Source organism: Triturus cristatus, chromosome 1_2 (assembly GCF_964204655.1).
Source record: "Triturus cristatus chromosome 1_2, aTriCri1.1, whole genome shotgun sequence".
NCBI lineage: Eukaryota > Metazoa > Chordata > Amphibia > Caudata > Salamandridae > Triturus > Triturus cristatus.
The window spans coordinates 37,674,910-37,700,414 of NC_140580.1; the positions used below are offsets into that span (position 1 = coordinate 37,674,910).

The 25,505-nt window shown below is 41.4% G+C and overlaps 1 protein-coding gene across 3 annotated transcripts in view; it reads left to right on the forward strand.

Annotated features, from left to right (window-relative positions):
• Positions 1 to 25,505, forward strand: part of LOC146866700 (importin-9-like) — a 372,779-nt gene that overhangs the window by 56,409 nt on the left and 290,865 nt on the right. For all 3 annotated transcript variants that reach the window (XM_085600471.1, XM_085600450.1, XM_085600461.1), the window contains exons 3-4: positions 6,433 to 6,519; positions 8,403 to 8,604. In XM_085600471.1, coding sequence (XP_085456597.1) covers positions 6,433 to 6,519; positions 8,403 to 8,604 — 289 coding nt within the window. The remainder of the gene's footprint in view (positions 1 to 6,432; positions 6,520 to 8,402; positions 8,605 to 25,505) is intronic.

The following is a 25,505-nucleotide window of genomic DNA, read 5'->3' on the forward strand; positions in this document are numbered from 1 at the left end:
TCAATTCTTCCACGGAGTCAGTTACATTCAAGTAATCACTGTCTGCTGTAGCTGGAGGGATAGCTGATGGTCAGTCCTGGGTCTCAAGCTCAGATAATACACTGTATCTATTATACAGTGGAAAAGATGGTAGAGCTGGGCTAAATAATCTCTGAGGGGGCCTATAGAAGTAACTCAACGGTAGTAGAGTTACAACAATAGAGGGACTGGGGTAGATATTATTGCTATTGAGTATAACATTTGCTGTTGAGGGGTGCCTGAAATTAATTACAATGCAGTCTCCATCAATATTTTTAAATAAGGGACCAACCCAACTCACTCGACGGACTGACAAGATTTCCCTCGAAATATTTGTCCCAACCCCTTTATGTTTAGTCAACCAGTCGATACACTTGTTGTTCAACTGGACCCAGGACTCACCTTGTCCCCCCTTAAGCAATGGTACACCTGCTAAGATCAAGACATAAGGGCAGGCATCAGGGGGCAAGTGAAGGGCTGGCCCTGGTTGTTTTGTAGACCTAGTATCAACGGATTTACCCTTGTCTGAACCCATATTAGTTTGTTTCCCCGACTTTATGGTGGCTGAACTAGGTCCCCCCTTTGATGTACCGGCAGCCGCACTAGCTGGGCACGGCGGTCCAGCTTCTACAGCTGGAGTATGCTGCGATGGTGTTGCAGGTCGGCTTTTTCCTGCTAAGGCATCCCTAGGTGCAGTGTTATTTACCAGTGTACTACTGTTAATGATTGGCCCGTCTCCCAAGATGACCTTACTAGCGGCCTCCATATCTTTCAGTAGTCGTTCTCCCCTCAGCAGATCTAGGCTAATCACCCCTTTCCTTTTTACATCTTCCTTTTTTACCAGGTTTTCCAATCTATCACGTCTTTTAAAAATTGTATTAAACTGTTGATCATTTGACTTTCCATTTGTTTAAAAATTGTGTCGACTATAGTCTCAATAAAATTTCCGTTTAATTTTTTTTGAGTAACGCTTTCAATTATGGGCTCAGTCTGTGTACAGGCAGAGTTATGTCCTTCTTTATGGGGGATTATAACTGTATCCCCCTCAACCAGTTGCAAAGACTCATTACTATCCATTCCATCCATGCCGCCCCTGATAATTGTTTCCCTCTGGTCCACATACTCTGGGGTGTGGGTTGATTCTTGTTGCGTAGGGGTTGTTTCCTTTTATTTATTGTTTGTTTCGAGGGACCCCTTTTCCTCTTATCTCCGACAGTCTTATTACTCGAGGTCGGGGGAGGGGTAACGGTTAGAATGACAGGATCTTGTTGCGAGTCAATGATAATAGTTGAACTGCTACCCCCAAATTGAGCTACCATGGGGTTAGCCGGTGGGTTAACCGACAATGTAGATTTCGTGACTGTGACCGCAGGGTAAAGCGGCACAGCATTATTTGGGCAGTCTTGCTGGAGCTCTAAATGTGAAGTCATAAGACCCAATGACATCCTCCTCTCGGTATTGGCAATTTCAGTGCTAACCAAATTGAAAGCATTTTCCAGCATACTCTCAAAGGAGGGTGGGAGGACAGAAGGGCCCTCAGAGGCCTGTGTGATGGCACTGGTGTTTCGTTTCCCCATAATGCTTTTTTGGGCTCACCTTAACAGCAGCTTAGAGGGGTGCCCGAGCTTAGCCAGGCTGGTCCCGCACGCGTCGCAGGAGAAACGCCGGTGCCTTTCTGCGTCTCCGGTGATGTCGACGGTGGGCGGGACTTGCGGAGGATTGTGGGGGCTGTAGTCCCCCCGCACTGCGGCTCGAAACGCGGCGGCGGGAGGGACCTGGCAACCAAGCGACAGCACCCCCCAAAAGCAAGCTCCCGCCGGTCAATCCCCCAATGCGGCAAAGCAGAGCGAAGAGAGGCCTCTGACACAGGCCACAAAAGTAAGTAAATAAGTGGCAAAGTCCCCGCAGGGCAGACCTCTTTGTAGCAAGAAAAAGCTCCGTAGACCGCTCTGGGGTGCTCCGCTGGGTCAGGTGCCCCTCTCCTACGGGCGCCCCTCTCCTCCGGACTCCTCCGGACTCAGCTCATCTCGTACTCAACGCCCCGCTCATCGCTCCGGTAGTGTCCACAACAATCCTTTGTTTGTTCCAATCTCCAGTCTCCCCACAGCTCTTAAACATCCGATTGACTCTATATTTTCCTTCCGACTAAAACCAACTTCAATATGCGAAGGCGAGGGGAGGTAGGCACTCAGAAGGTTTGGTTAAAAAAAAAACTTTTGCGTCTGTCCCACATATCTCCTCCCTCAAGAGAACAATCACTTGGTAGATTAATATTGTAGTCTCTACATACAATAAGTGCGAGTGGCTAGTGAGCAAGTTCGCTCGAGATAGTATTCAATACTGTAGGATCATCACCATTGCATCCAAATATTGTACTCGTTAGTTTCTTCCCCGCCCCATATTGGCATTCAGTGATTGCGCAATGACAACATTTATCTGAACATGATCGCTTAAACTGCAGCCCGCCTCCTTTGGCCAGGATCACCACACCCCGTACCTTGGCCCCCTGTGTCATCTCACTTACCACCCTAAATCTCAGTGTATTTAAAATCTGTAGTTGTGACCCATCTATATGTGTCTCCTGGATGCAAATGATATTAGCACCCAGCGACTGTAACCGAACCGCAACATTATGTCTTTTCTTCACATCATTTAGGCCACATATATTGATGGATGCCACTCTCAATACCCCCATACACTTTTATGGTGCTGGCCTATGACTGATACCCTATCCCCATTAAACCTTGCCACACTTCCAAAAATCTCTATCCTTTTACTACAAAGTACTGCACAAATGTCTGACATCTAAGAAACAATGCAAACTTAACTATGTTCCTCTCGTCCACTAAGTATCGCCCCCTCTACCCCCCCACACCAAAAATCAGGCAACCAGGCTTAAACATGAGCCCGTGTGAGCACGTCTGTGCCACCCATCCTCTCCCTTTACCTCCTCCCCCTTTGAATGTGGCTTGCCAGATACCCGTATCCCGAGGAACCACTGTTCATAAGCCTGAAATCCTTGCTTACAATAGATATTTTTACTATTTACCCCCAATAGTCCCTGTTGCAATATCGTCCAAAAGTTTCTGTCATTGAACTTCAGAAGTGGAACTGAAATTCTGGCATTTGTATATCTCCTTCAACCTGGCTGGATTTTGTAAGAAAACCAAGGCCCCTGCAGATTGAAATGGGGTCATTAATTGCCTGAGCCGTAATCTCCTTTCGACCGTAGCATGTGCAAAGTCAGGCTTAGTAAAAAGGAAAAACCTTCAAACCTCCTTTTGACATTGGGTCCAGCTAGATCATACACGGCTTGACGAAGCAAAAAGTCGGCACAATAAATCAATGTGGCACTCGGTAGAGATTTTCTCCGGAGGAATGCCCTGATGGTGAAATAGGGAATCTGTGAGCACATTGAACTTCCTTGTCCCAATCTCCTGTAGAAAGCTCTGGTAGGGGGCCTCTCAGCATATTTACTACGAACTTTCTTACATTGTTGCCCTCACAGTTCTCCGGGCCCCCTAACAGCCTTAGAGTATTGCGCCGCTGCTGGTTCTCATAGTCCTCGAGCTTCCACATCACATCCTTTTATAGTACTGTCCTGCAATGAGGCCTGCGCCTTCAACATTACCACTGTGCTTTCCAGCATTTCCAATACGTGACTCCACCATATTCAGTCGCTCAGCAATGTCCGAGCAGATCTTTCAAACTTTCTGTACGGAGCCTTGGAGTTTTAATGGCTAGCCGTGCCTGTCGATTGTCGGTTTTAACAGCATCCTGAAAGGCTCGCAGGGACTGCAAGATCAGAGCCAGTGAGGACTCGGCGGGGTTTACTCGCTTCATATGATCTGAGATCCCATTGGAATTCACCGCCGTTTGCATCTCACCTTCATCTATCCCCTCGGGGGGGGGGGGGGGGAGCATTTGTGTTGCTAAATAGTCCCACCCTACTTCCTCCACCATCTTGTGCTTCCCTGGGATCTTCCGTTTGTTTTTTTTTCTTTGTGGTTGTGGCTATCTCTGAAGGGCTGGTATTATCTGAGGAAGAGCCCCACACCATCCTCCTCACTACTGATAGATAGGGTAATGTCCTAAACCTCTGACTCTTCTGTCAGTGAGATTAATTTTTCCCCGGTACATCTGGGGTCAAACAGCCAACTTCCATATTTGGCCCTCACTTCCTCCAAGAGAGTGTAGCCCAGTCTTGCTAGCCACAGCTGTTACTCTGCTTTCCTGTTCGCTATTAGTTATGCCAGACATACCCGCATCCATCATCCGGGGTCGAGTGCCCTCCTCTAAGACGTCTTCCCTCGGACTAATATGTACGGCATGTACATGTGCCTCTATGATGGTGTTCTCACAATTTTCCTGCCAGGGAGTCATGTTTCCCCCGTCCGGGACGTCTGACCTTTTACTTTGTCCAGTGGGTGTTTGCACTGCAGATGTTATTGCTTGGTCAGTTTCTGATATATGGTCGCTTCAAGCCCTGTCCATATCCTCATTGCCATTGTTAATGCTGGAATCCTTTTGCATCTCAATTTGGTTGACCCATTCCCCACCCAAAGCTTTGGGTGAGAAGATGTTTAAGATGAATGGTTGCGAGTTCCCTACATCCGTAGGTGGTTTAGCTCGCCGTAGATTTCTTTTTCCTGGAAGTTCAATTTTGTGATGTTCGATTTTTCCCTGTTTGTCGCGTTTATTTAGCCGTAACTCCCCCTTTTTTAGATCTATTTTCAAATCAGAGCCCTCACGCCGCAACTGTACGGCAGTAGTGGTCGTTCGCTGCTTTTACCCTTCCTTGAGCAGCCATTGCAACGGTCTTGGTGTTGGGCTCGTGCCCTGTTTCTAGCAGTGCTCCAGCCGATAGCGTGTTAGTTTCCTGGCAGCCACCGTAGGCGTGCCCGGAACCTGCTAACGCTGTTAGCAGAAGCCGCGTTAGGGCCTCCCAGTGCCCCCCGCAGAAGTTCCCTTGAGCTTCGCAGGCATGTCCTCGCTGTCAGACTTGATGGAATGTCGGAGAAATCCACCGAAGAACACCGTGACAGTCGTAGACTTTACTGCAGCTCCAGCGCATACTCGTAGCCACCAGCCGGGATATTTACACCGCCAAGGGGGAGAGAGGTAAGGTGGCTTCTACTCAGACGCCGTCTTGCTTCTGCTATTTTAAAGAGCACTCCACTTTTATTGGTCAAGCATTTTCATACTGATAGAATGAGTTTAGTTCACAGATCAGTAGAAGGCTGATCAAGAGAAGATCTGGTTTGTATAAGGGGCGGAATAGTCTCCGCAGCAAAGATGCCTAGTATTACTGTAGTGACATCAATAGTGAAGTTTAAGTCAAATATTTTTGTATAAAGTTTTGTATTTGAAGCCAAGCAAGAGTTTTTAAACATGGATTAACAAACATTCCTGATCCTTTTGGATGACGGTGCTTTTAGTGAACTAAGGTGCAAGTTAGAGGGGATGTGTACCCTATACGTGGGCTGAATTCTTTTTGTACATGGAGCAATATTCTAGTCTATTAATGCAAGCAAAAGAGGTTTTTCTCCAGCATACGTTGTGAGTTCTTGTATTTGAAGGTTCTCTCATATGTGATAAGGAACAAAATGGAGGCTTAGTGAAATAAATTGTCTATGATCACGCAGTTTGGTCAAGCAGGGAAACTGGGATTAATTCCAAATTCTCCAGTTTCACACTGTGCAATTCTGTCTAGATAGACAATCTTTTTCTGGGATCAGAGGTTAATGCTTTATCCTTAATTCTTGGAGGATTTGAGTAGAGTGTGCGTGATCTGCGGAATCCACATTTTATTTTTGATAGTTTTGCATAGGACCAACCTTGCCCAAGGATATGAGAGTTTGCTAGTGACCGGGTATTGCCAGTTCCACATTTGTAGCATGCACTGTTTTTGAGGCGGCATTCTGGCATGCGCTTTAAAGCAAGTCTTCCATTGCAAATTTTGGGGAACCCTAAGGTGGTTCATAATACTGAAATCAATAGGATCTGTGGATCTCCGTTAAGGGGGGGGGGGGCAGAGAGGAGGATGTGTGGGGCAGGAGGGCTTATGTGCAATCTGCTTCTACAAATGTGTGTGATGTTAGTAACCATTCCTGTAACGTTGCGGTTTTTAGACTTTACACACATGGTTTATTTTCCTGTCTTTATTAAAACAATGCACTTTTACCTCTGCCAGATATCTGGTGTGGGTACTACATATCGTCATGAATGTAAATTGAACTTATCCGTTTGAGGGCCCATTGCTGGTTGGATTTCTCAGCTGCTTGTATCATTGCCTTCTCGTTAAGGACTGTGGTAAATTTTCAGGGCTCTATGTAACAAACTTTTACATTACCAAATTAAAGAAAAACGAAATACTGCATGTTTGAAGCTTAAATCTGATGATTGTCTTTCTAGCTTGCATCGGTTGTTCTGAAACAGTATGTGGAAACTCACTGGTGCTCCCAGTCGGAAAAATTTAGATCACCGGAGACCACTGAAAGGGTATGTATTTGGATTGCCATTAACCATTACACACTTCTTGGTGTACTAGGTTAGATCTTAAGGTTTCCCACTAGCTTAAATGTTAGGGTTTTCTGATAATGAGTATCTAACCTGTGTGCCTTGACTGACCTATGATAAAGGTAATTGTATATTTCTGGTTCTCCTATTTTCCTAACTCTGGGTGGACAAAATGGTATATTGTGAAACTGCTTGTGTGCCCTGCATCCTGCTTCTTGAACCAAACTCTCTGCCACCAACAAAGCATCCAAAAATAATTAGTTGCAGTGAGCATGCTGTTTTTAATTACTTGCATGCAGGGAATTACTGCCTTGTCTGAGAATGATCACAGCCCGGGGTTTGCAAGCATATTTGTAAGTTTGTGCGAGTAGAGTATGACCTTAAGTGTTGTAGTCGAAGAGTGTCTCAGGGGATGATCTAAATTTAAGTGACACAGTAACGAACTATGTAGGTCTTAATAAAGGTGTGAGGTGTACAGATTCTCAGTTATGTTTACTGTTAAAAATTGGGTTTTTGTTTGGCAGAGGTATGCATCCTGTGCAAGCAGGTACCACAATCCTAAACAGGTCAGATACACACCCTAAATTAACCTGTGCTCACCCTCTGGTAGCTTGGCACAGAGCTGTCAGGCTTCTCTTCAGAGATAGAGTGTAAAGTATTTGAGAAACCATTCAAACAGTGGAAACACATCACAAAAAGATACCACACCTGGTTAGAAAACTATAGCTTAATTTAAAGAACAAAACAAGACCAAAAGGACAAAGGTCCAGTAAGTATAACCGCAGTTATGAATTTTTAAAGAATAAACTGAATTGCAGTGATTAACAACATAAATCATGAAAAAGGGCTATCTGGTTGCGCTACACTGAGTCATATCCAAAAGTTCAGGCCAACCACGATGGAGTGCTGGTCAGATACAGGGACCAGCCTTGGCCCGCTGTAATGTACCATGTTTGCGTCCACCATGAGGACCAGAGTACGCAGTGTGATACTTAGGATAAAGGCGGGTGATGCGTCAGAACTAGGGTCGATGCACTGCGCAGTTGGGGCTGCGTTGCAGTGGGACCTCACAGTGGTGGTGATGCGTTGCGGTCAATCCTTGCAGTAGTGGGGATGCGTCATCGTCGAGGGAGATGCACCGGTTCCGAACCGCACACATCTTCGATGCATGCTTTTTTGCTGGAGCAGCAGTTTATACCTACTTCCAAGGGCCCAGGACTGGGTTGGCACCACTTGGGATCAATAATCACAATCTTTGGAAGGGTGATCCCTTAAAGTCCCTACATTTACCTGAGCTCAACCCCCAGGTAGCTATGACGCAGAGCAGTTTGAGAAAATGTGTATTTATTCAGTACTAAAGTAATAATTTGCAGTGGAAATGCAAATCAATGAAAATCCCAAAATGAATTGGAAAAACAGAGTAAAATGTCATCAACAGAATGGCACCAAATTGTCAAAAATCCTATTAGGGTAACCCAGATACCACACAGTGGTAGTAGTAATCAATGGTTGCAGTAGAACAGGACATGGGCGCAGTTTGACACTGACCGCGTTGAAGTGATTAGGTCATGCTGGTCAAACATTTTACCCTCTTACTCTAATCCTTTAAGTCCCAGTCCACCACAGAAGTACACTTCTAAAGGCCCACCGGACCTCAGGGGAGGCACTTAAAAATTCACAGAGTAGGCCAACAGGAGGGCCCAGTCCTGGTCGGCTTGCCACTGGTCAGGTCGGTGTCTGCAGGAAAAGGTCTCTTGTAGCTTTTTTAAATCAGTTTTTCCTGCAGCGATTACTTTATTCCATGTGCCCTAGTTCATCCTATTTTTTTAGGTATGCCTCAAACTGTACTGCTTTTGATCTTGCAGGCGAAAATGGTCATCAGGCAGCTGCTTCCCAACGGGCTGAGGGAGTCAATCAGGAAGGTGCGCTCCAGCGTGGCCTATGCGGTATCTGCGATAGCGCACTGGGACTGGCCTGAGGCCTGGCCTCAGCTTTTCAACTTGCTGATGGAGATGCTCGTCAATGGAGATCTGAATGCAGTGCATGGAGCCATGAGGGTTTTGACTGGTGAGTCCCATGAGTGCCTAAGACCTAGCTGTACAGGCTTCTATACAGCAATGGATGAAAGGGAGGGGGGGGGGGCCTTATTGAGCCAGCCATATATTGTAGCCCTGGCACAGTAGATGGAAGCAAGCACTTACTGGCAAAAACTCTCTCTATCTCTATTAGAGATATCTCTATCTCTATCTCTATTAGAGATGTCTCTATCTCTATTAGAGATGTCTCTATCTCTATTAGAGATGTCTCTATCTCTATTAGAGATGTCTCTATCTCTATTAGAGATGTCTCTATCTCTATTAGAGATGTCTCTATCTCTCTCTATTAGAGATGTCTCTATCTCTATTAGAGATGTCTCTATCTCTATTAGGGATCTCTATCTCTATTAGAGATGTCTCTATCTCTGTCTCTATTAGAGATATATCTATCTATTGTGGAAATATGGATTTTTCTGATCAGTTATGTCCCCTATCTTGGACCCCAACGGTTTCATGTATAAATCACAAGTACATGTATGTTCCCTCCAGTTCCAGTTATGAAGACGCAAACACATGTGCGTCCACCGCCAACATGTCCTCTTTCAGATCCGCCATGAATGGGCCGGATATTCTATTCCTAAGTATGAAAGGCCACCGGCTTTATATGGTTCACTTATGCCATTTTACAGTCCAGGCAAGTAGGCCCTGATTCTGCCATCAAGCTTTTCCTGCCTTCTGCCTCTGAAAGCTCCAGTCCGAGCTCGCATCTGTATCCATGAACTTTGTCCTACTCTCTGCGCGGCTAACGGTGCCTGACATCAGCCTGTTGCCTGCCAAAAACTGTATTTCACCTTCGAAATTATCTGCTCCGCTCCCTACCCAATGCATTCCTGTCTAGTAGTTTAAGTAAACATTCTTCCAGCTACCGAGCAAAAGGCCCGGCTTCTCTGTCTTTATGCAAGTAATTCATAGCCCTGTTACTATGGAAGATTTCTGCCCCCGCATCTAGTGTAGACACTTAGACGCTTGTACACGCACTAACAGTCAGTATAGTCAGTATAGAATAAGATTCTACTCTAAGAGACCTCTCTTTTGGATAACATAGTTCTTTAAACATAGGATGTTAGATATGATTTGGGATTAGGTTGACTTGACCCTCCAGACTTCTGTCGCCACATGTAGAGCTAAATGTCAAGTCCCCTTCACCCCCTAGTTGCACGTCAATCACACGTCATGCTGCTGCGCGCGCATTTCTGCCTAGTATTTCTGCTGACATTGCGAAATTCTTTCGTGGAACCACCCTATTATGACATCATACCTGATGACGTTCTTTAGTTACACCCAGTTACACCCACTTTTGCTACGCATGTATGTTTTATCTTTACTATCAATTGTTACGCCTCCTGCATTTGCTTCACTGTAATGCCTATTGTATAAAAATGATTACTTGTCAATAAAGTAGCGTCTTCACTTCCTGAACCTTCGTGGTGATGGAATATGGAGCTCCTCAATTTAAATTGATTCTGGAATAAAGCCCATTCCGAACCTCTAATACCACGGATTCTGCCTCTTATTTTACTGAGCTATTGTTATAGATTTTCCGCATCAAATTAAGTTCCGGTAATTAAATTATTTACCACATAAATGGCGCCCGAACAGGGACACTTTCTCATCTCACGCGCCGGCGGTGCGTTGCAGGCCCGGTCTCCTGTCACAGCTGGACGGACAACAACGCGTACCCACAGGATTTCCTGTATCTCCCTCCTGCCGAGCGGGGGTAACTGAGGCTGCGATCAACACCCAGACGAGGCGGTGAGAAGTGCGAAGTATCCCGACCAGAGCCTAGCTGAGAGAGCAAGATCCGAGGTATACAGAGGCCCACCAGTTTCCGAAGTTTCCGAAGTTCCGAGTCGAGTCCAGTCCGGTTCAAGTTCAGTTCAGTTCCGAGGCCTTCCGTTCCGAGCTACCCGGTGAGTACCATTATCGGGGAGGCGTTCTGACGTGCACATAGGTTGTGCCGGTCAAGACGGGTTTGGGTACACAAATCCGGTCTGCACTGTTTCAGCAGTGTATCTGTACTGTTTAGCAGTATATCAAGTATGTCTAGTATATATAATTCAGAATTACCTAGTTAGTATCGAGTATTATGCTTAGTGACTAGTTCCCTAAATGACCATCATTGTTTATTCATTAAATGTTAAATGTTAAAATGTTTTAAATACGTTCTGTATACTGTGGTGTGAATGACTGTTCATTATTGTGTTTTATGGTATTAAACGTGTTCAAAATTAGGTATCAGATCAGTTCCCAATATGCCGCTCTTTTCGAAATTAAGACAGATCAAAACCAGAAAAGGGGTACTCGAAGAAGCTGTTCCCATTCCTCCTAGGGACACTCCAGGGTACTTCATGTATCATAAACATGGCCTAGACGCCATATTATTTCTTGATCTATGGGTAGACTACACCAAGGAATTACCAGAAAGTCAGAGGTGGCCCGCAGCTGGGACCTGGGATGCAGATTGCATTATGAAAGTAGAAGAAGAATTATGGAAAAAGAAAGCTAGACAGTCACAGAAAGATGCCATTGAATTATGGCGTAAAGAATCATATAGACGTACAGAAAAAGCGCTCAGACAGGAGGAGAAAAGTAAGGAGAATTCAAATAAAGTTCGAGAAAGTGTATTAATTGAAGAAGGTATTCGAGTAAAGTCAGAACAAACAGACAGACAAAGAAATGCCCTTGTGAATGGTATGTATCCTCTTCTGGCCGAAGGGTTACCTAAGGCTACTCCGGAGATACCAAAAGACTTGCCACCCCCATTGTTTCCGATAAAAGTACATCCCAAAGGGCATCCCAGAACCGCAGAAGATGTTTTTCTTTCCTCTTATTTAGACGACGCAGCTCCCGAGTATGCTAATGCTGCGCCACATAGACCGTCTGCCGAGGGGGTTCAACGCCAAGACCCTCCTCCGTCTGTACCTCTGCAACAGCAAACCCCGACACAAGTTCCGGCAAGCACATCTGTTTCTACATCCGCATCCACACCTATGGTTGCTATATCCCGTTCAACGAATCCTTTCACCTCCAGCACCCCAGGTGGTGCTACCGGAGGTACATCAAGCATTTTTTCTACGCCACCCAGAACAAATAAACTTTCCTTTCAAGAATTAGCCCACCAACGTACACCCAAACTAGTAACTCCCAACACGCTCAAGGAACTTCTAATAGATTGTAGATATGACCCTGTGCCCGGAAAAGGGGACGAAATGATGCTGGCATCATTACGTATCCGACGAGCTGCAATATACTTAGGAAAGCTACCAGGAATGACTGCACATTTAGAAAATATATATCATTTTGTTCAGTCAGGGCGAGACCCTGAGAGTATTAACAGAGCCATGGAGTACCAAAAAGTGGAAATCCAGGGGGAACTGTTACGTTTCCTCATAAACGGTGTGATCAGAAATCAAGATCAACCAGGGGTAAATCCGGAAGAAATGCAAATTCTTACCACATGGGGTAAGAATATATCAGAGGGGAGACACGATAAACGATCATGTATAGTCGCTATGAGCAGAAAGATCCGCAAAGATCCACATCTGTTTGTGACAAAATTATTTGAAAATGCCTTGCCCCAAGTTAAGAATAGAGTATTGAAGTTCGAGAGTACCTGGCAAGGTAACACTCCGTCACAAATGTTACAAATGCTACAGTACCATCACAATAGAATTAGAGAAGAACAAGAACATGAACACAGACGCATGAAAGACACGAAAATGAAAATGCTAGTTTCCCAGACAGTTCCAGCTGATGGTCATAAGAAGGGTATAACACAGTCCAGTGTTTCAACAGGTCCTGTTAAAGGGACGTGCAACTATTGTAAACAGCCAGGTCATTATGTACACGATTGTCCCGTTTTAAAACATAATATCGCCATAGGTAACACAAAAGAAAGACCAAGACCACTTAGACAGGATCAGAATCAACAAGGAGCACCGCAGCATGCACAGTCCATGCCAGCTCCGCAACAGTCTATGCCAGCTCCGCCACCGCAGCCTATTGCTGCCACACAAACAACGACCCGACAGATGTATCAGACCGCACAGTATGACTATCCTGATTATCAACGATACTCATGAAACAGCCTAGAGAGGGAAGTTGGCTTACCCCTTATTGAGGTCCCTGTAGATCAAGAAGGACCTTATGTACACAGTGAACTATTAGGCCAAGATAGAAAATTCTTACTTGATACAGGGGCAAGCCGAACAACAATAAAACGTAGTGAAGTACCAGGGGCACCCCTCTCAGGCACACAGAATATTTCCCTTGGCTTTTCAGGAAAACCTATCATTAACGAAGTAACCCAGCCTCTTCCACTTACGATCGGTCCCTTGACACGAACTACAGATTTATTACTTACTAAATCATGTCCAGAAAACTTGTTAGGCATAAAAACTTTGAAAGCTCTAGGAGCTATTATATGTTGTTCTCCGGAAGGAGTAAGATTGTTTTTACGTGATTTCAAAGGGCACTACGTGTCCCGAGACATGGATCACCGACTACAGACTTTACCGACACATTTATGGGCACAAGGCCCTACAGATGTTGGTTGCATGAACATTACACCATATCGAGTCACACTAAAGGCAGGAGTGGTACTACCCCGAATGCGACAATACAAGTTACCCCCAGATGCTGTAGTAGCTTTACTACAAATCATTGACGAGCTTATTACCCAAGGAGTGATTGTGGAAACTGACTCCAATGTATGTAATTCACCGATAATTCCGATTCTTAAACGAACCGATCCAACAGCCCCGCCAGTATATCGATTGGTTATTGATCTGCGCGAATTAAATAAATGCATAGTACCACAATACCCCGTAGTCCCAGACATTTCTTCATTATTGACAGCCATTGATTCCGAAGCAACATTCTTTACTGTAATTGATCTCAAGAATGCCTTCTTCAGCGTCCCAATAGATCCGGAAAGCCAATACTTGTTCGGATTTAGTTTAAATGGACGTAGCTTTAAATTCACACGCGCACCTCAAGGTTTTACAGAAAGCCCCAGCATTTATAGCCAAGCACTGAAACGAGAACTCGACAGTATCCACATGCCAGTCAACACTGCCCTGCTTCAATATGTCGATGATCTGCTGATCACCGCTAGAAGCGAACCTGAATGTGAAAAAGCCTCACTGACGGTATTACAATTTTTGGCCGAAAAGGGGCACAAGGTGTCCCCTTCTAAGCTGCAATTCTGTGTCCAGCGAGTTGTTTACCTTGGTCACTCGCTGTCCAAGGAGGGAAGGCAGCTTACACCAGATCGCATCCAGCTAATTGCTAATATGCCAATACCCAAGACACAAAAGGAGGTGCGGGCTTTCATAGGCCTCACTTCATATTGTAGGCAGTGGATCCCTCAGTATGCATTTCTAGCGAAACCACTCATTCAATTGACAACACAGGAGGCAGCCACATCGACTGTTCTCCCTTGGACTCAGGAACATACACAAGCTTTTGAAAGCCTAAAGAAAGCCTTATGCCAAGCACCTGTTTTAGCAACACCATGTTACAATAAACAGTTTACACTCTTCGTTACAGAACGCGAAGGTACTGCCTTGTCAGTACTCACACAGGAACAAGCAGGATCACACAAACCATGTGCTTATTTTTCTAGTACATTAGATCCCGTAGCTCAGGCTTTGCCTGCGTGCCTGAAATCAGTGGCAGCAACAGCTTTAGCAATCAGACAAAGCGATGCCATAGTATTAGGACATCCATTGACAGTACAAGTACCACATGCAGTAGAGGTTCTCTTGAACCGCACACAAACACAACACTTGACTATAGCACGACTCACTGGTTACGAATTGACATTGTTTCAGCCACATATAGAAATAAGACGTTGTAGTACATTGAATCCTGCCACACTGTTACCTGTAAATGGAACAGACCCATTAGCACATGATTGTATTGAAGTTATCACTATCACGACGAAACCCAGACAAGATTTGACAGACGTCCCATTGTCAGACCCAGACCTGACGTTGTATGTAGATGGTTCATGTATGAGAACAGGTACAGGAGAGCTAGTGGCCGCTTACGCAGTCACAACAGACACTGAAATCGTTGAAACAAAGTGCATAAATACCTTGTCCGCTCAAGCCGCAGAGCTCATCGCTCTGACACAAGCCTGTATTCAAGCCACAAATAAAAAAGTCAACATATACACTGATTCACGTTATGCATTCGGAGTTGTACATGACTTTGGCGTGCTGTGGCGAGAGAGAGGTTATTTAACTTCTCACGGTGCCCACATTCAGCACGGACCCCTTATTCATGCCTTATTAGATGCAATACATCTACCCACTGCAATATCAATTATGAAATGTAAAGCTCATACGAAAGTTACTGATATCATTTCTCAAGGCAATGATCTAGCTGACAGAACAGCTAAACAGACTGCTCAAACTCAAACATCCGACATGACAAAGACAATAGTCCCGACACCAACATATTGCATGACGGTTAAGGATCCCGCTCTTGACGTAATCGACATACAGACACATGCTACACCAGACGAAATAAAGAAATGGACTGAATTAGGAGGGATCCAAACGGATCAAGGATGGATGACGAAGGAAAAATCTGTGTGGTTCCTTCCTGATTCAATGGTCCAAGTCGTTATTAACACTGTACATAGTCCAGCGCATCTAGGAGAAAAAGCTATGCTAGACAGCATTCAACACATTTGGTTCAACAAACATTTACGAGCAGCAGCTAAACAAAAAGTCCGTACCTGTATGATCTGTTGTCAGTTTAACCCAGGTAAAAGCATTCCCGTAGAGCAGGGTGGATTTCAGCCTCCTGATCACCCTTTTGAAGTCCTCCAGATGGATTATATCCAGATGGAACGATGTCGAGGATTCAAATATGTTCTCGTAGTTGTCTGTGCTCTTTCCCGTTGGACAGAGGCATACCCGGTTTCAGATTACACTGCCCCGACTACTGCCAAACAGTTGGTTCGAGAATTCTTCCCACGGTACGGTTTACCACGTGTTGTCTACTCAGATAACGGCCAGCCGTTCTCATCCGAATTAATGAAACACGTTTCACTTTTGTTAGGCTATCAGTGGAAATTTCACTGTGTCCGACACCCCGAGGCAGCAGGTCTCGTGGAACGACATAACCAGACCCTGAAAATTAGATTGTCCAAAATATGCAGGGAGAAAGGTGTCGACTGGGTAGTAGCCTTACCCGTTGCACTCTTTTACATGAGAATGGTAGCACACTCTCGAACAGGGCTATCCCCGTATGAGGTGATCTTCGGTAGACCACCAAATATGTGGGGGACGCCTATACCACGCAAAATAACTGATAATGACTGTAATATGCTGACAGATTACTTGGCTTCCTTGATGTCTGCACTACAATCTTGTCGTTCACAGGTAGCTGCAGCCTTTCCCGACAACACCGAGGTGAAACCCCATGACGTAATTCCAGGGGATTTAGTTTTAGTGAGGAACTTTGACCGGAAGTCTCAGCTGGATCCTAGGTGGAAGTCGCCTCAACTCGTATTGCTAACAACGAGGACAGCCGTGAAGATCGAAGGTCGAAAAGGCTGGATACATTCAAGTCATATCAAGAAATTTCATGGACTACCGTCAGACGTAAACGACACACCTTGCGTGTCTTCACCGATTGACTCAAAACTTCCTTTGGTTGAACTGAATAACCATGAACTATATAAACTAAAACTTAGGTCTAACAAGTCAGGCAATTTGATTGTTTAAGTCCTCTCCAAGGTGAATCGGTCGAATTTGTCTCTGACATGTATCCCTTAGACCTGTATAGAGAAAGAAACAGAAGGATAAAGTTGAAACGACATGCGTACTGTAAATCACTGCGTAGTCATTGCACAGTGACGTTATTAATTTTGTTTTTCTTAAGTCTTTTAATAATTACTGCAAGTATATTGTTGCACATATATTATCCTATTTCTAGACATGTTTACAATGTTACTGCCGAACATTCTTTTAGTGAATTACCTCCGCATGAATTGTCCTATAGATTTGCGCTGCGCAATAACACGTTTATTAGTATGTTACATCATTCCCATCAGGTTAGCAATGCTACAAATTGTTGGATATGTGGTCGACTCCCTCCCTATCAGAACTATAAAGGAATTCTACCTCTCTTTCCATACCCGTTCACACACAACGGCTCCTGTGGAGCATGGTTTAGTTTAATTAATTCCCTAGATTCGAATTCTGCAGTTTACCAGAATAACTGGGTATGGGGAAATATGAACTTAGTTTTACTCAAAGTCTGTCACCCTAACAAGGAGGGACTTCCCAAAATAACAGGAACTGATCTAGAAAATGAAGTGTATGGATTAGGTAATTTTACGCTTAATCTCATGATCCTGAACGTTGAATCTGAAGCTACTCCAATTTTACCCGCCATGTCAGTATTTCCAGTTAAAGGTGAATTATGTGTAAGAAAGAATGGTTCCATACATATGGGCCATAGTAGATGCACCACTGTGATAGAATTTAGTGATCAAGGCAAGTCTACATTTAGAGCTTCCCGCCATTCCTACTTCATATGTGGTCAGACGGCATACATACGTTTGCCACTAGATTGGGATGGTACCTGCTACATCGGATTCCTTTTGCCACCTGTTTTCCTAGCTCCTCCTGATTATCACAGAAACACTCATTTAGTACACAATAGAGAAAGGAGAGATCTCCCAATAGTCGATTACACTGAGACCGCATGGGAAAAATACACAGATTTCAATAAAGGTCTCTTTCCCTATATAGGTACAGTTACCAATAGTAAGCTGATACGTAGATTAACCAGAACCCTTGAAGCAGTAGTGAACGAAACTATTTCCGCCTTAGGCAATTTAACAGAAGAGCAGTCTGCTATGCGGATTGTTGTGCTTCAAAATCGTCTTGTCCTTGACGTCATCCTGGCCGATAGGGGCGGAGCTTGTAGGGTCATCGGATCAAGCTGTTGCATTTTCATACCAGAAAATTCGCCATCTGTATATAAAGCCATAACTCGCCTTCATAAAATTGTAAGCCAGATACACCAGAATCCAGGCACCTGGACTTGGTCCGGTTGGTTTTGGAGTGTATTATCTACCTTTGGATGGAAGGTCCTATCCTTCCTAGGTATTGGCTTTCTCATACTATTCAGTTGCTGTCTATGCCTACAATGTGGACCAGCGATCTGTGGTCTGTGTGCCACATCGTGTATTCCACCACCAAGATTTCATTCGTCCCAGAAGAAAAAAGAAGAACAAATGATGCTATATGAACAGATCGATGGATTGATGAAGATTGATATCTCTTGACGGGCAAGTAGGGGACAAGGAGGGAATGTGGAAATATGGATTTTTCTGATCAGTTATGTCCCCTATCTTGGACCCCAACGGTTTCATGTATAAATCACAAGTACATGTATGTTCCCTCCAGTTCCAGTTATGAAGACGCAAACACATGTGCGTCCACCGCCAACATGTCCTCTTTCAGATCCGCCATGAATGGGCCGGATATTCTATTCCTAAGTATGAAAGGCCACCGGCTTTATATGGTTCACTTATGCCATTTTACAGTCCAGGCAAGTAGGCCCTGATTCTGCCATCAAGCTTTTCCTGCCTTCTGCCTCTGAAAGCTCCAGTCCGAGCTCGCATCTGTATCCATGAACTTTGTCCTACTCTCTGCGCGGCTAACGGTGCCTGACATCAGCCTGTTGCCTTCCAAAAACTGTATTTCACCTTCGAAATTATCTGCTCCGCTCCCTACCCAATGCATTCCTGTCTAGTAGTTTAAGTAAACATTCTTCCAGCTACCGAGCAAAAGGCCCGGCTTCTCTGTCTTTATGCAAGTAATTCATAGCCCTGTTACTATGGAAGATTTCTGCCCCCGCATCTAGTGTAGACACTTAGACGCTTGTACACGCACTAACAGTCAGTATAGAATAAGATTCTACTCTAAGAGACCTCTCTTTTGGATAACATAGTTCTTTAAACATAGGATGTTAGATATGATTTGGGATTAGGTTGACTTGACCCTCCAGACTTCTGTCGCCACATGTAGAGCTAAATGTCAAGTCCCCTTCACCCCCTAGTTGCACGTCAATCACACGTCATGCTGCTGCGCGCGCATTTCTGCCAAGTATTTCTGCTGACATTGCGAAATTCTTTCGTGGAACCACCCTATTATGACATCATACCTGATGACGTTCTTTAGTTACACCCAGTTACACCCACTTTTGCTACGCATGTATGTTTTATCTTTACTATCAATTGTTACGCCTCCTGCATTTGCTTCACTGTAATGCCTATTGTATAAAAATGATTACTTGTCAATAAAGTAGCGTCTTCACTTCCTGAACCTTCGTGGTGATGGAATATGGAGCTCCTCAATTTAAATTGATTCTGGAATAAAGCCCGTTCCGAACCTCTAATACCACGGATTCTGCCTCTTATTTTACTGAGCTATTGTTATAGATTTTCCGCATCAAATTAAGTTCCGGTAATTAAATTATTTACCACAGATATCTCTATCTCTATTAGAGATATCTCTATCTCTATTAGAGATGTCTCTATCTCTATCTCTATTAGAGATGTCTCTATCTCTATCTCTATTGGAGATGTCTCTATCTATCTCTATTAGAGATATCTCTATCTCTATTAGAGATGTCTCTATTAGAGATATCTTTATCTCTATTAGAGATATCTCTCTCTATCTCTATTAGAGATGTCTCCATCTCTATTAGAGATGTCTCTATTAGAGATGTCTATCTCTAGTAGAGATCTCTCTATCTCTATTAGAGATGTCTCTATCTCTATCTCTATTAGAGATGTCTCTATCTCTATCTCTATTAGAGATGTCTCTATCTCTATCTCTATTGGAGATGTCTCTATCTCTATCTCTATTAGAGATGTCTCTATCTCTATCTCTATTAGAGATATCTCTATCTCTATTTCCATTAGAGATATCTCTATCTCTGTTAGAGATCTCTATCTCTATTAGAGATATCTCTATCTCTATTAGAGATGTCTCTATCTCTATTAGAGATGTCTCTATCTCTATTAGAGATGTCTCTATCTCTATTAGAGATGTCTCTATCTCTATTAGAGATGTCTCTATCACTCTCTATTAGAGATGTCTCTATCACTCTCTATTAGAGATATCTCTATCTCTATTAGAGATATCTCTATCTCTATTAGGGATGTCTCTATCTCTATCTCTATTAGAGATGTCTCTATCTCTATCTCTATTAGAGATATCTCTATCTCTATTAGAGATATCTCTATCTCTATTAGAGATATCTCTCTCTCTATTAGAGATATCTCTATCTCTATCTCTATTAGAGATGTCTCTATTAGAGATGTCTCTATTGGAGATATCTCTATTGGAGATATCTCTCTATCTCTCTATTAGAGATATCTCTCTATTAGAGATCTCTATCTCTATTAGAGATATCTCTATCTCTATTAGAGATATCTCTATCTCTATTAGAGATATCTCTCTCTCTATTAGAGATATCTCTATCTCTATCTCTATTAGAGATATCTCTATTAGAGATGTCTCTATTAGAGATTTCTCTATCTCTATTGGAGATGTCTCTAGCTCTATTAGAGATATCTCTATCTCTATTAGAGATATCTCTCTATCTCTATTAGAGATATCTCTATCTCTATTAGAGATATCTCTATCTCTATTAGAGATCTCTCTATCTCTATTAGAGATATCTCTATCTCTATTAGATATCTCTATCTCTATTAGAGATCTCTATCTCTATTAGAGAGATCTCTATCTCTATTAGAGAGATCTCTATCTCTATTAGAGAGATCTCTATCTCTATTAGAGAGATCTCTATCTCTATTAGAGAGATCTCTATCTCTATTAGAGAGATCTCTATCTCTATTAGAGAGATCTCTATCTCTGTTAGAGATATCTCTATCTCTATTAGAGATATCTCTATCTCTATTAGAGATATCTCTATCTCTATTAGAGATCTCTATCTCTATTAGAGATCTCTATCTCTATTAGAGATCTCTATCTCTATTAGAGAGATCTCTATCTCTATTAGAGAGATCTCTATCTCTATTAGAGAGATCTCTATCTCTAGTAGAGATGTCTCGATCTCTATTAGAGATATCTCTATCTCTATCAGAGATATCTATCTCTCTATTAGAGATATCTATCCCTATTAGAGATATCTCTATCTCTATTAGAGATATCTCTATCTATCTCTATTAGAGATATCTCTATCTATCTCTATTAGAGATATCTCTATCTATCTCTATTAGAGATATCTCTATCTCTATTAGAGATATCTCTATCTATCTCTATTAGAGATATCTCTAGCTCTATTAGCGATGTCTATCTCTATCTATCTCTATCTCTATTAGAGATGTCTCTATCTGTATTAGAGATGTCTATCTCTATCAGAGATATCTCTATCTCTATTAGAGATCTCTATCTCTATCAGAGATATCTCTATCTCTATTAGAGATCTCTCTCTCTATCTCTATTAGAGATCTCTATCTCTATCTATATCTCTATTAGAGATGTCTCTATCTCTATTGGAGATATCTCTATCTCTATTAGAGATGTCTATCTCTATCTCTATGAGAGATGTCTCTATCTATTAGAGATGTCTCTATCTATTAGAGATATCTCTATCTCTATTAGAGATGTCTCTATCTCTATTAGAGATGTCTCTATCCCTATCTCCGTTAGAGATATCTCTATCTCTATTAGAGATGTCTCTATCTCTATTAGAGATGTCTCTATCTCTGTCTCTATTAGAGATATATCTATCTCTATTAGAGATATCTCTATCTCTATTAGAGATGTCTCTATCTCTATCTCTATTAGAGATGTCTCTATCTCTATTGGAGATGTCTCTATCTCTATCTCTATTAGAGATGTCTCTATCTCTATTAGAGATGTCTCTATCTATCTCTATTAGAGATATCTCTATCTCTATCTCTATTAGAGATGTCTCTATTAGAGATATCTTTATCTCTATTAGAGATGTCTCTATTAGAGATGTCTCTATCTCTATTAGATATCTCTTTATTAGAGATGTCTCTATCTCTATTAGATATCTCTTTATTAGAGATGTCTATCTCTAGTAGAGATCTCTCTATCTCTATTAGAGATGTCTCTATCTCTATTAGAGATGTCTCTATCTCTATCTCTATTGGAGATGTCTCTATCTCTATTAGAGATGTCTCTATCTCTATCTCTATTAGAGATGTCTCTATCTCTATCTCCATTAGAGATATCTCTATCTCTGTTAGAGATCTCTATCTCTATTAGAGATATCTCTATCTCTATTAGAGATGTCTCTATCTCTATTAGAGATGTCTCTATCACTCTCTATTAGAGATATCTCTATCTCTATTAGAGATATCTCTATCTCTATTAGGGATGTCTCTATCTCTATTAGAGATTTCTCTATCTCTATTAGAGATATCTCTATCTCTATTAGAGATGTCTCTATCTCTATCTCTATTAGAGATGTCTCTATTAGATGTCTCTATTGGAGATATCTCTATTGGAGATATCTCTCTATTAGAGATCTCTATTAGAGATATCTCGATCTCTATTAGAGATATCTCTATCTCTATTAGAGATATCTCTATCTCTATTAGAGATATCTCTATCTCTATTAGAGATATCTCTATCTCTATCTCTATTAGAGATATCTCTATTAGAGATGTCTCTATTAGAGATTTCTCTATCTCTATTGGAGATGTCTCTAGCTCTATTAGAGATATCTCTATCTCTATTAGAGATATCTCTCTATCTCTATTAGAGATCTCTATCTCTATTAGAGATATCTCTATCTCTATTAGAGATATCTCTATCTCTATTAGATATCTCTATCTCTATTAGATATCTCTATCTCTATTAGAGATCTCTATCTCTATTAGAGATCTCTATCTCTATTAGAGAGATCTCTATCTCTATTAGAGAGATCTCTATCTCTATTAGAGAGATCTCTATCTCTATTAGAGAGATCTCTATCTCTATTAGAGAGATCTCTATCTCTATTAGAGAGATCTCTATCTCTATTAGAGATATCTCTATCTCTATTAGAGATATCTCTATCTCTATCTCTATTAGAGATGTCTCGATCTCTATTAGAGATGTCTCGATCTCTATTAGAGATGTCTCGATCTCTATTAGAGATGTCTCGATCTCTATTAGAGATCTCTATTAGAGATCTCTATTAGAGATGTCTCGATCTCTATTAGAGATCTCTATTAGAGATGTCTCTATCTCTATTAGAGATGTCTCTATCTCTATTAGAGATATCTCTATCTCTATCAGAGATATCTATCTCTCTATTAGAGATATCTCTATCTCTATTAGAGATATCTCTATCTCTATTAGAGATATCTCTATCTATCTCTATTGGAGATATCTCTATCTCTATTAGAGATATCTCTATCTATCTCTATTAGAGATATCTCTATCTCTATTAGCGATGTCTATCTCTATCTATCTCTATCTCTATTAGAGATGTCTCTATCTGTATTAGAGATGTCTATCTCTATCAGAGATATCTCTATTAGAGATCTCTATCTCTATCAGAGATATCTCTATCTCTATTAGAGATCTCTCTCTCTATCTCTATTAGAGATCTCTATCTATATCTCTATTAGAGATGTCTCTATCTCTATTGGAGATATCTCTATCTCTATTAGAGATGTCTATCTCTCTCTATTAGAGATGTCTCTATCTATTAGAGATGTCTCTATCTATTAGAGATGTCTCTATCTCTTAGAGATGTCTCTATCTCTATTAGAGATGTCTATCTCTATTAGAGCTATCTCTATTAGAGATATCTCTATCTCTATTAGAGATATCTCTATCTCTATTAGAGATCTGTATCTCTATTAGAGATATCTCTATTAGAGATGTCTTTATCTCTATTAGAGATGTCTCTATCTCTCTCTATTAGAGATATCTCTATCACTCTCTATTAGAGATATCTCTATCTCTATTAGAGATATCTCTATCTCTATTAGAGATCTCTATCTCTATTAGAGATATCTCTATCAGAGATATCTCTATCTTTATTAGGGATATCTCTATCTCTATTAGGGATATCTCTATCTCTATTAGGGATATCTCTATCTCTATTAGGGATATCGAGATATCTCTATCTCTATTAGAGATATCTCTATCTCTATTAGAGATATCTCTATCTCTATTAGAGATCTCTATCTCTATCTATATCTCTATTAGAGATGTCTCTATCTCTATTAAAGATATCTCTCTCTATTAGAGATGTCTCTATCTCTATTAGAGATGTCTCTATCTCTATTAGAGATATCTCTATCTCTATCTCCATTAGAGATCTCTATCTCTATTAGAGATGTCTCTATCTCTGTCTCTATTAGAGATGTATCTATCTCTATTAGAGATGTCTCTATCTCTATTAGAGATGTCTCTATTAGAGATGCCTCTATCTCTATTAGATATGTCTCTATCTCTGTCTCTATTAGAGATGTCTCTATCTCTATTAGAGATGTCTCTATCTCTATTAGATATCTCTCTATTAGAGATATCTCTCTATTAGAGATGTCTATCTCTATTTGAGATCTCTCATCTCTATTAGAGATGTCTCTATCACTATCTCTATTAGAGATGTCTCTATCTCTATTAGAGATGTCTCTATCTCTATTAGAGATGTCTCTATCTCTATTAGAGATATCTCTATCTCTATTAGAGATCTCTATCTCTATTAGAGATCTCTATCTCTATTAGAGATATCTCTATTAGAGATATCTCTATTAGAGATATCTCTATCTCTATTAGAGATATCTCTATCTCTATTAGAGATATCTCTATCTCTATTAGAGATATCTCTATCTCTATTAGAGATATCTCTATCTCTATTAGAGATATCTCTATCTCTATTAGAGATATCTCTATCTCTATTAGAGATATCTCTCTATCTCTCTATTAGAGATATCTCTATCTCTATTAGAGATATCTCTCTATCTCTCTATTAGAGATATCTCTATTAGAGATCTCTCTATCTCTATTAGAGATATCTCTCTATCTCTCTATTAGAGATATCTCTATCTCTATTAGGGATATCTCTATCTCTATTAGGGATATCGAGATATCTCTATCTCTATTAGAGATATCTCTATCTCTATCTCTATTAGAGATATCTCTATTTCTGTTGGAGATATCTCTATTTCTATTGGAGATATCTCTATCTCTATTGGAGATGTCTCTATCTCTATTAGAGATCTCTATCTCTATTAGAGATATTTCTATCTCTATTCGAGATGTCTCTATTGGAGATATCTATCTCTATTAGAGATATCTCTCTATCTCTCTATTAGAGATATCTCTATCTCTATTAGAGATATCTCTCTCTATCTCTATTGGAGATGTCTCTATCTCTATTGGAGATATCTCTATCTCTATTGGAGATGTCTCTATCTCTATTAGAGATCTCTATCTCTATTAGAGATATTTCTATCTCTATTGGAGATATCTCTATCTCTATTAGAGATATCTCTATCTCTATTAGAGATATCTCTATTCGAGATCTCTCTATTGGAGATATCTCTCTCTATTAGAGATCTCTCTATCTCTCTATTAGAGATATCTCTCTCTATCTCTATTGGAGATGTCTATCTCTTTTGGAGATGTCTCTATCTCTATTAGAGATCTCTATCTCTATTAGAGATCTCTATCTCTATTAGAGATATCTCTATCTCTATTAGAGATATCTCTATCTCTATTAGAGATATCTCTATCTCTATTAGAGATGTCTCTATCTCTCTCTATTAGAGATATCTCTATCTCTATCAGAGATATCTCTATCTCTATTAGAGATATCTCTCTCTATCTCTATTAGAGA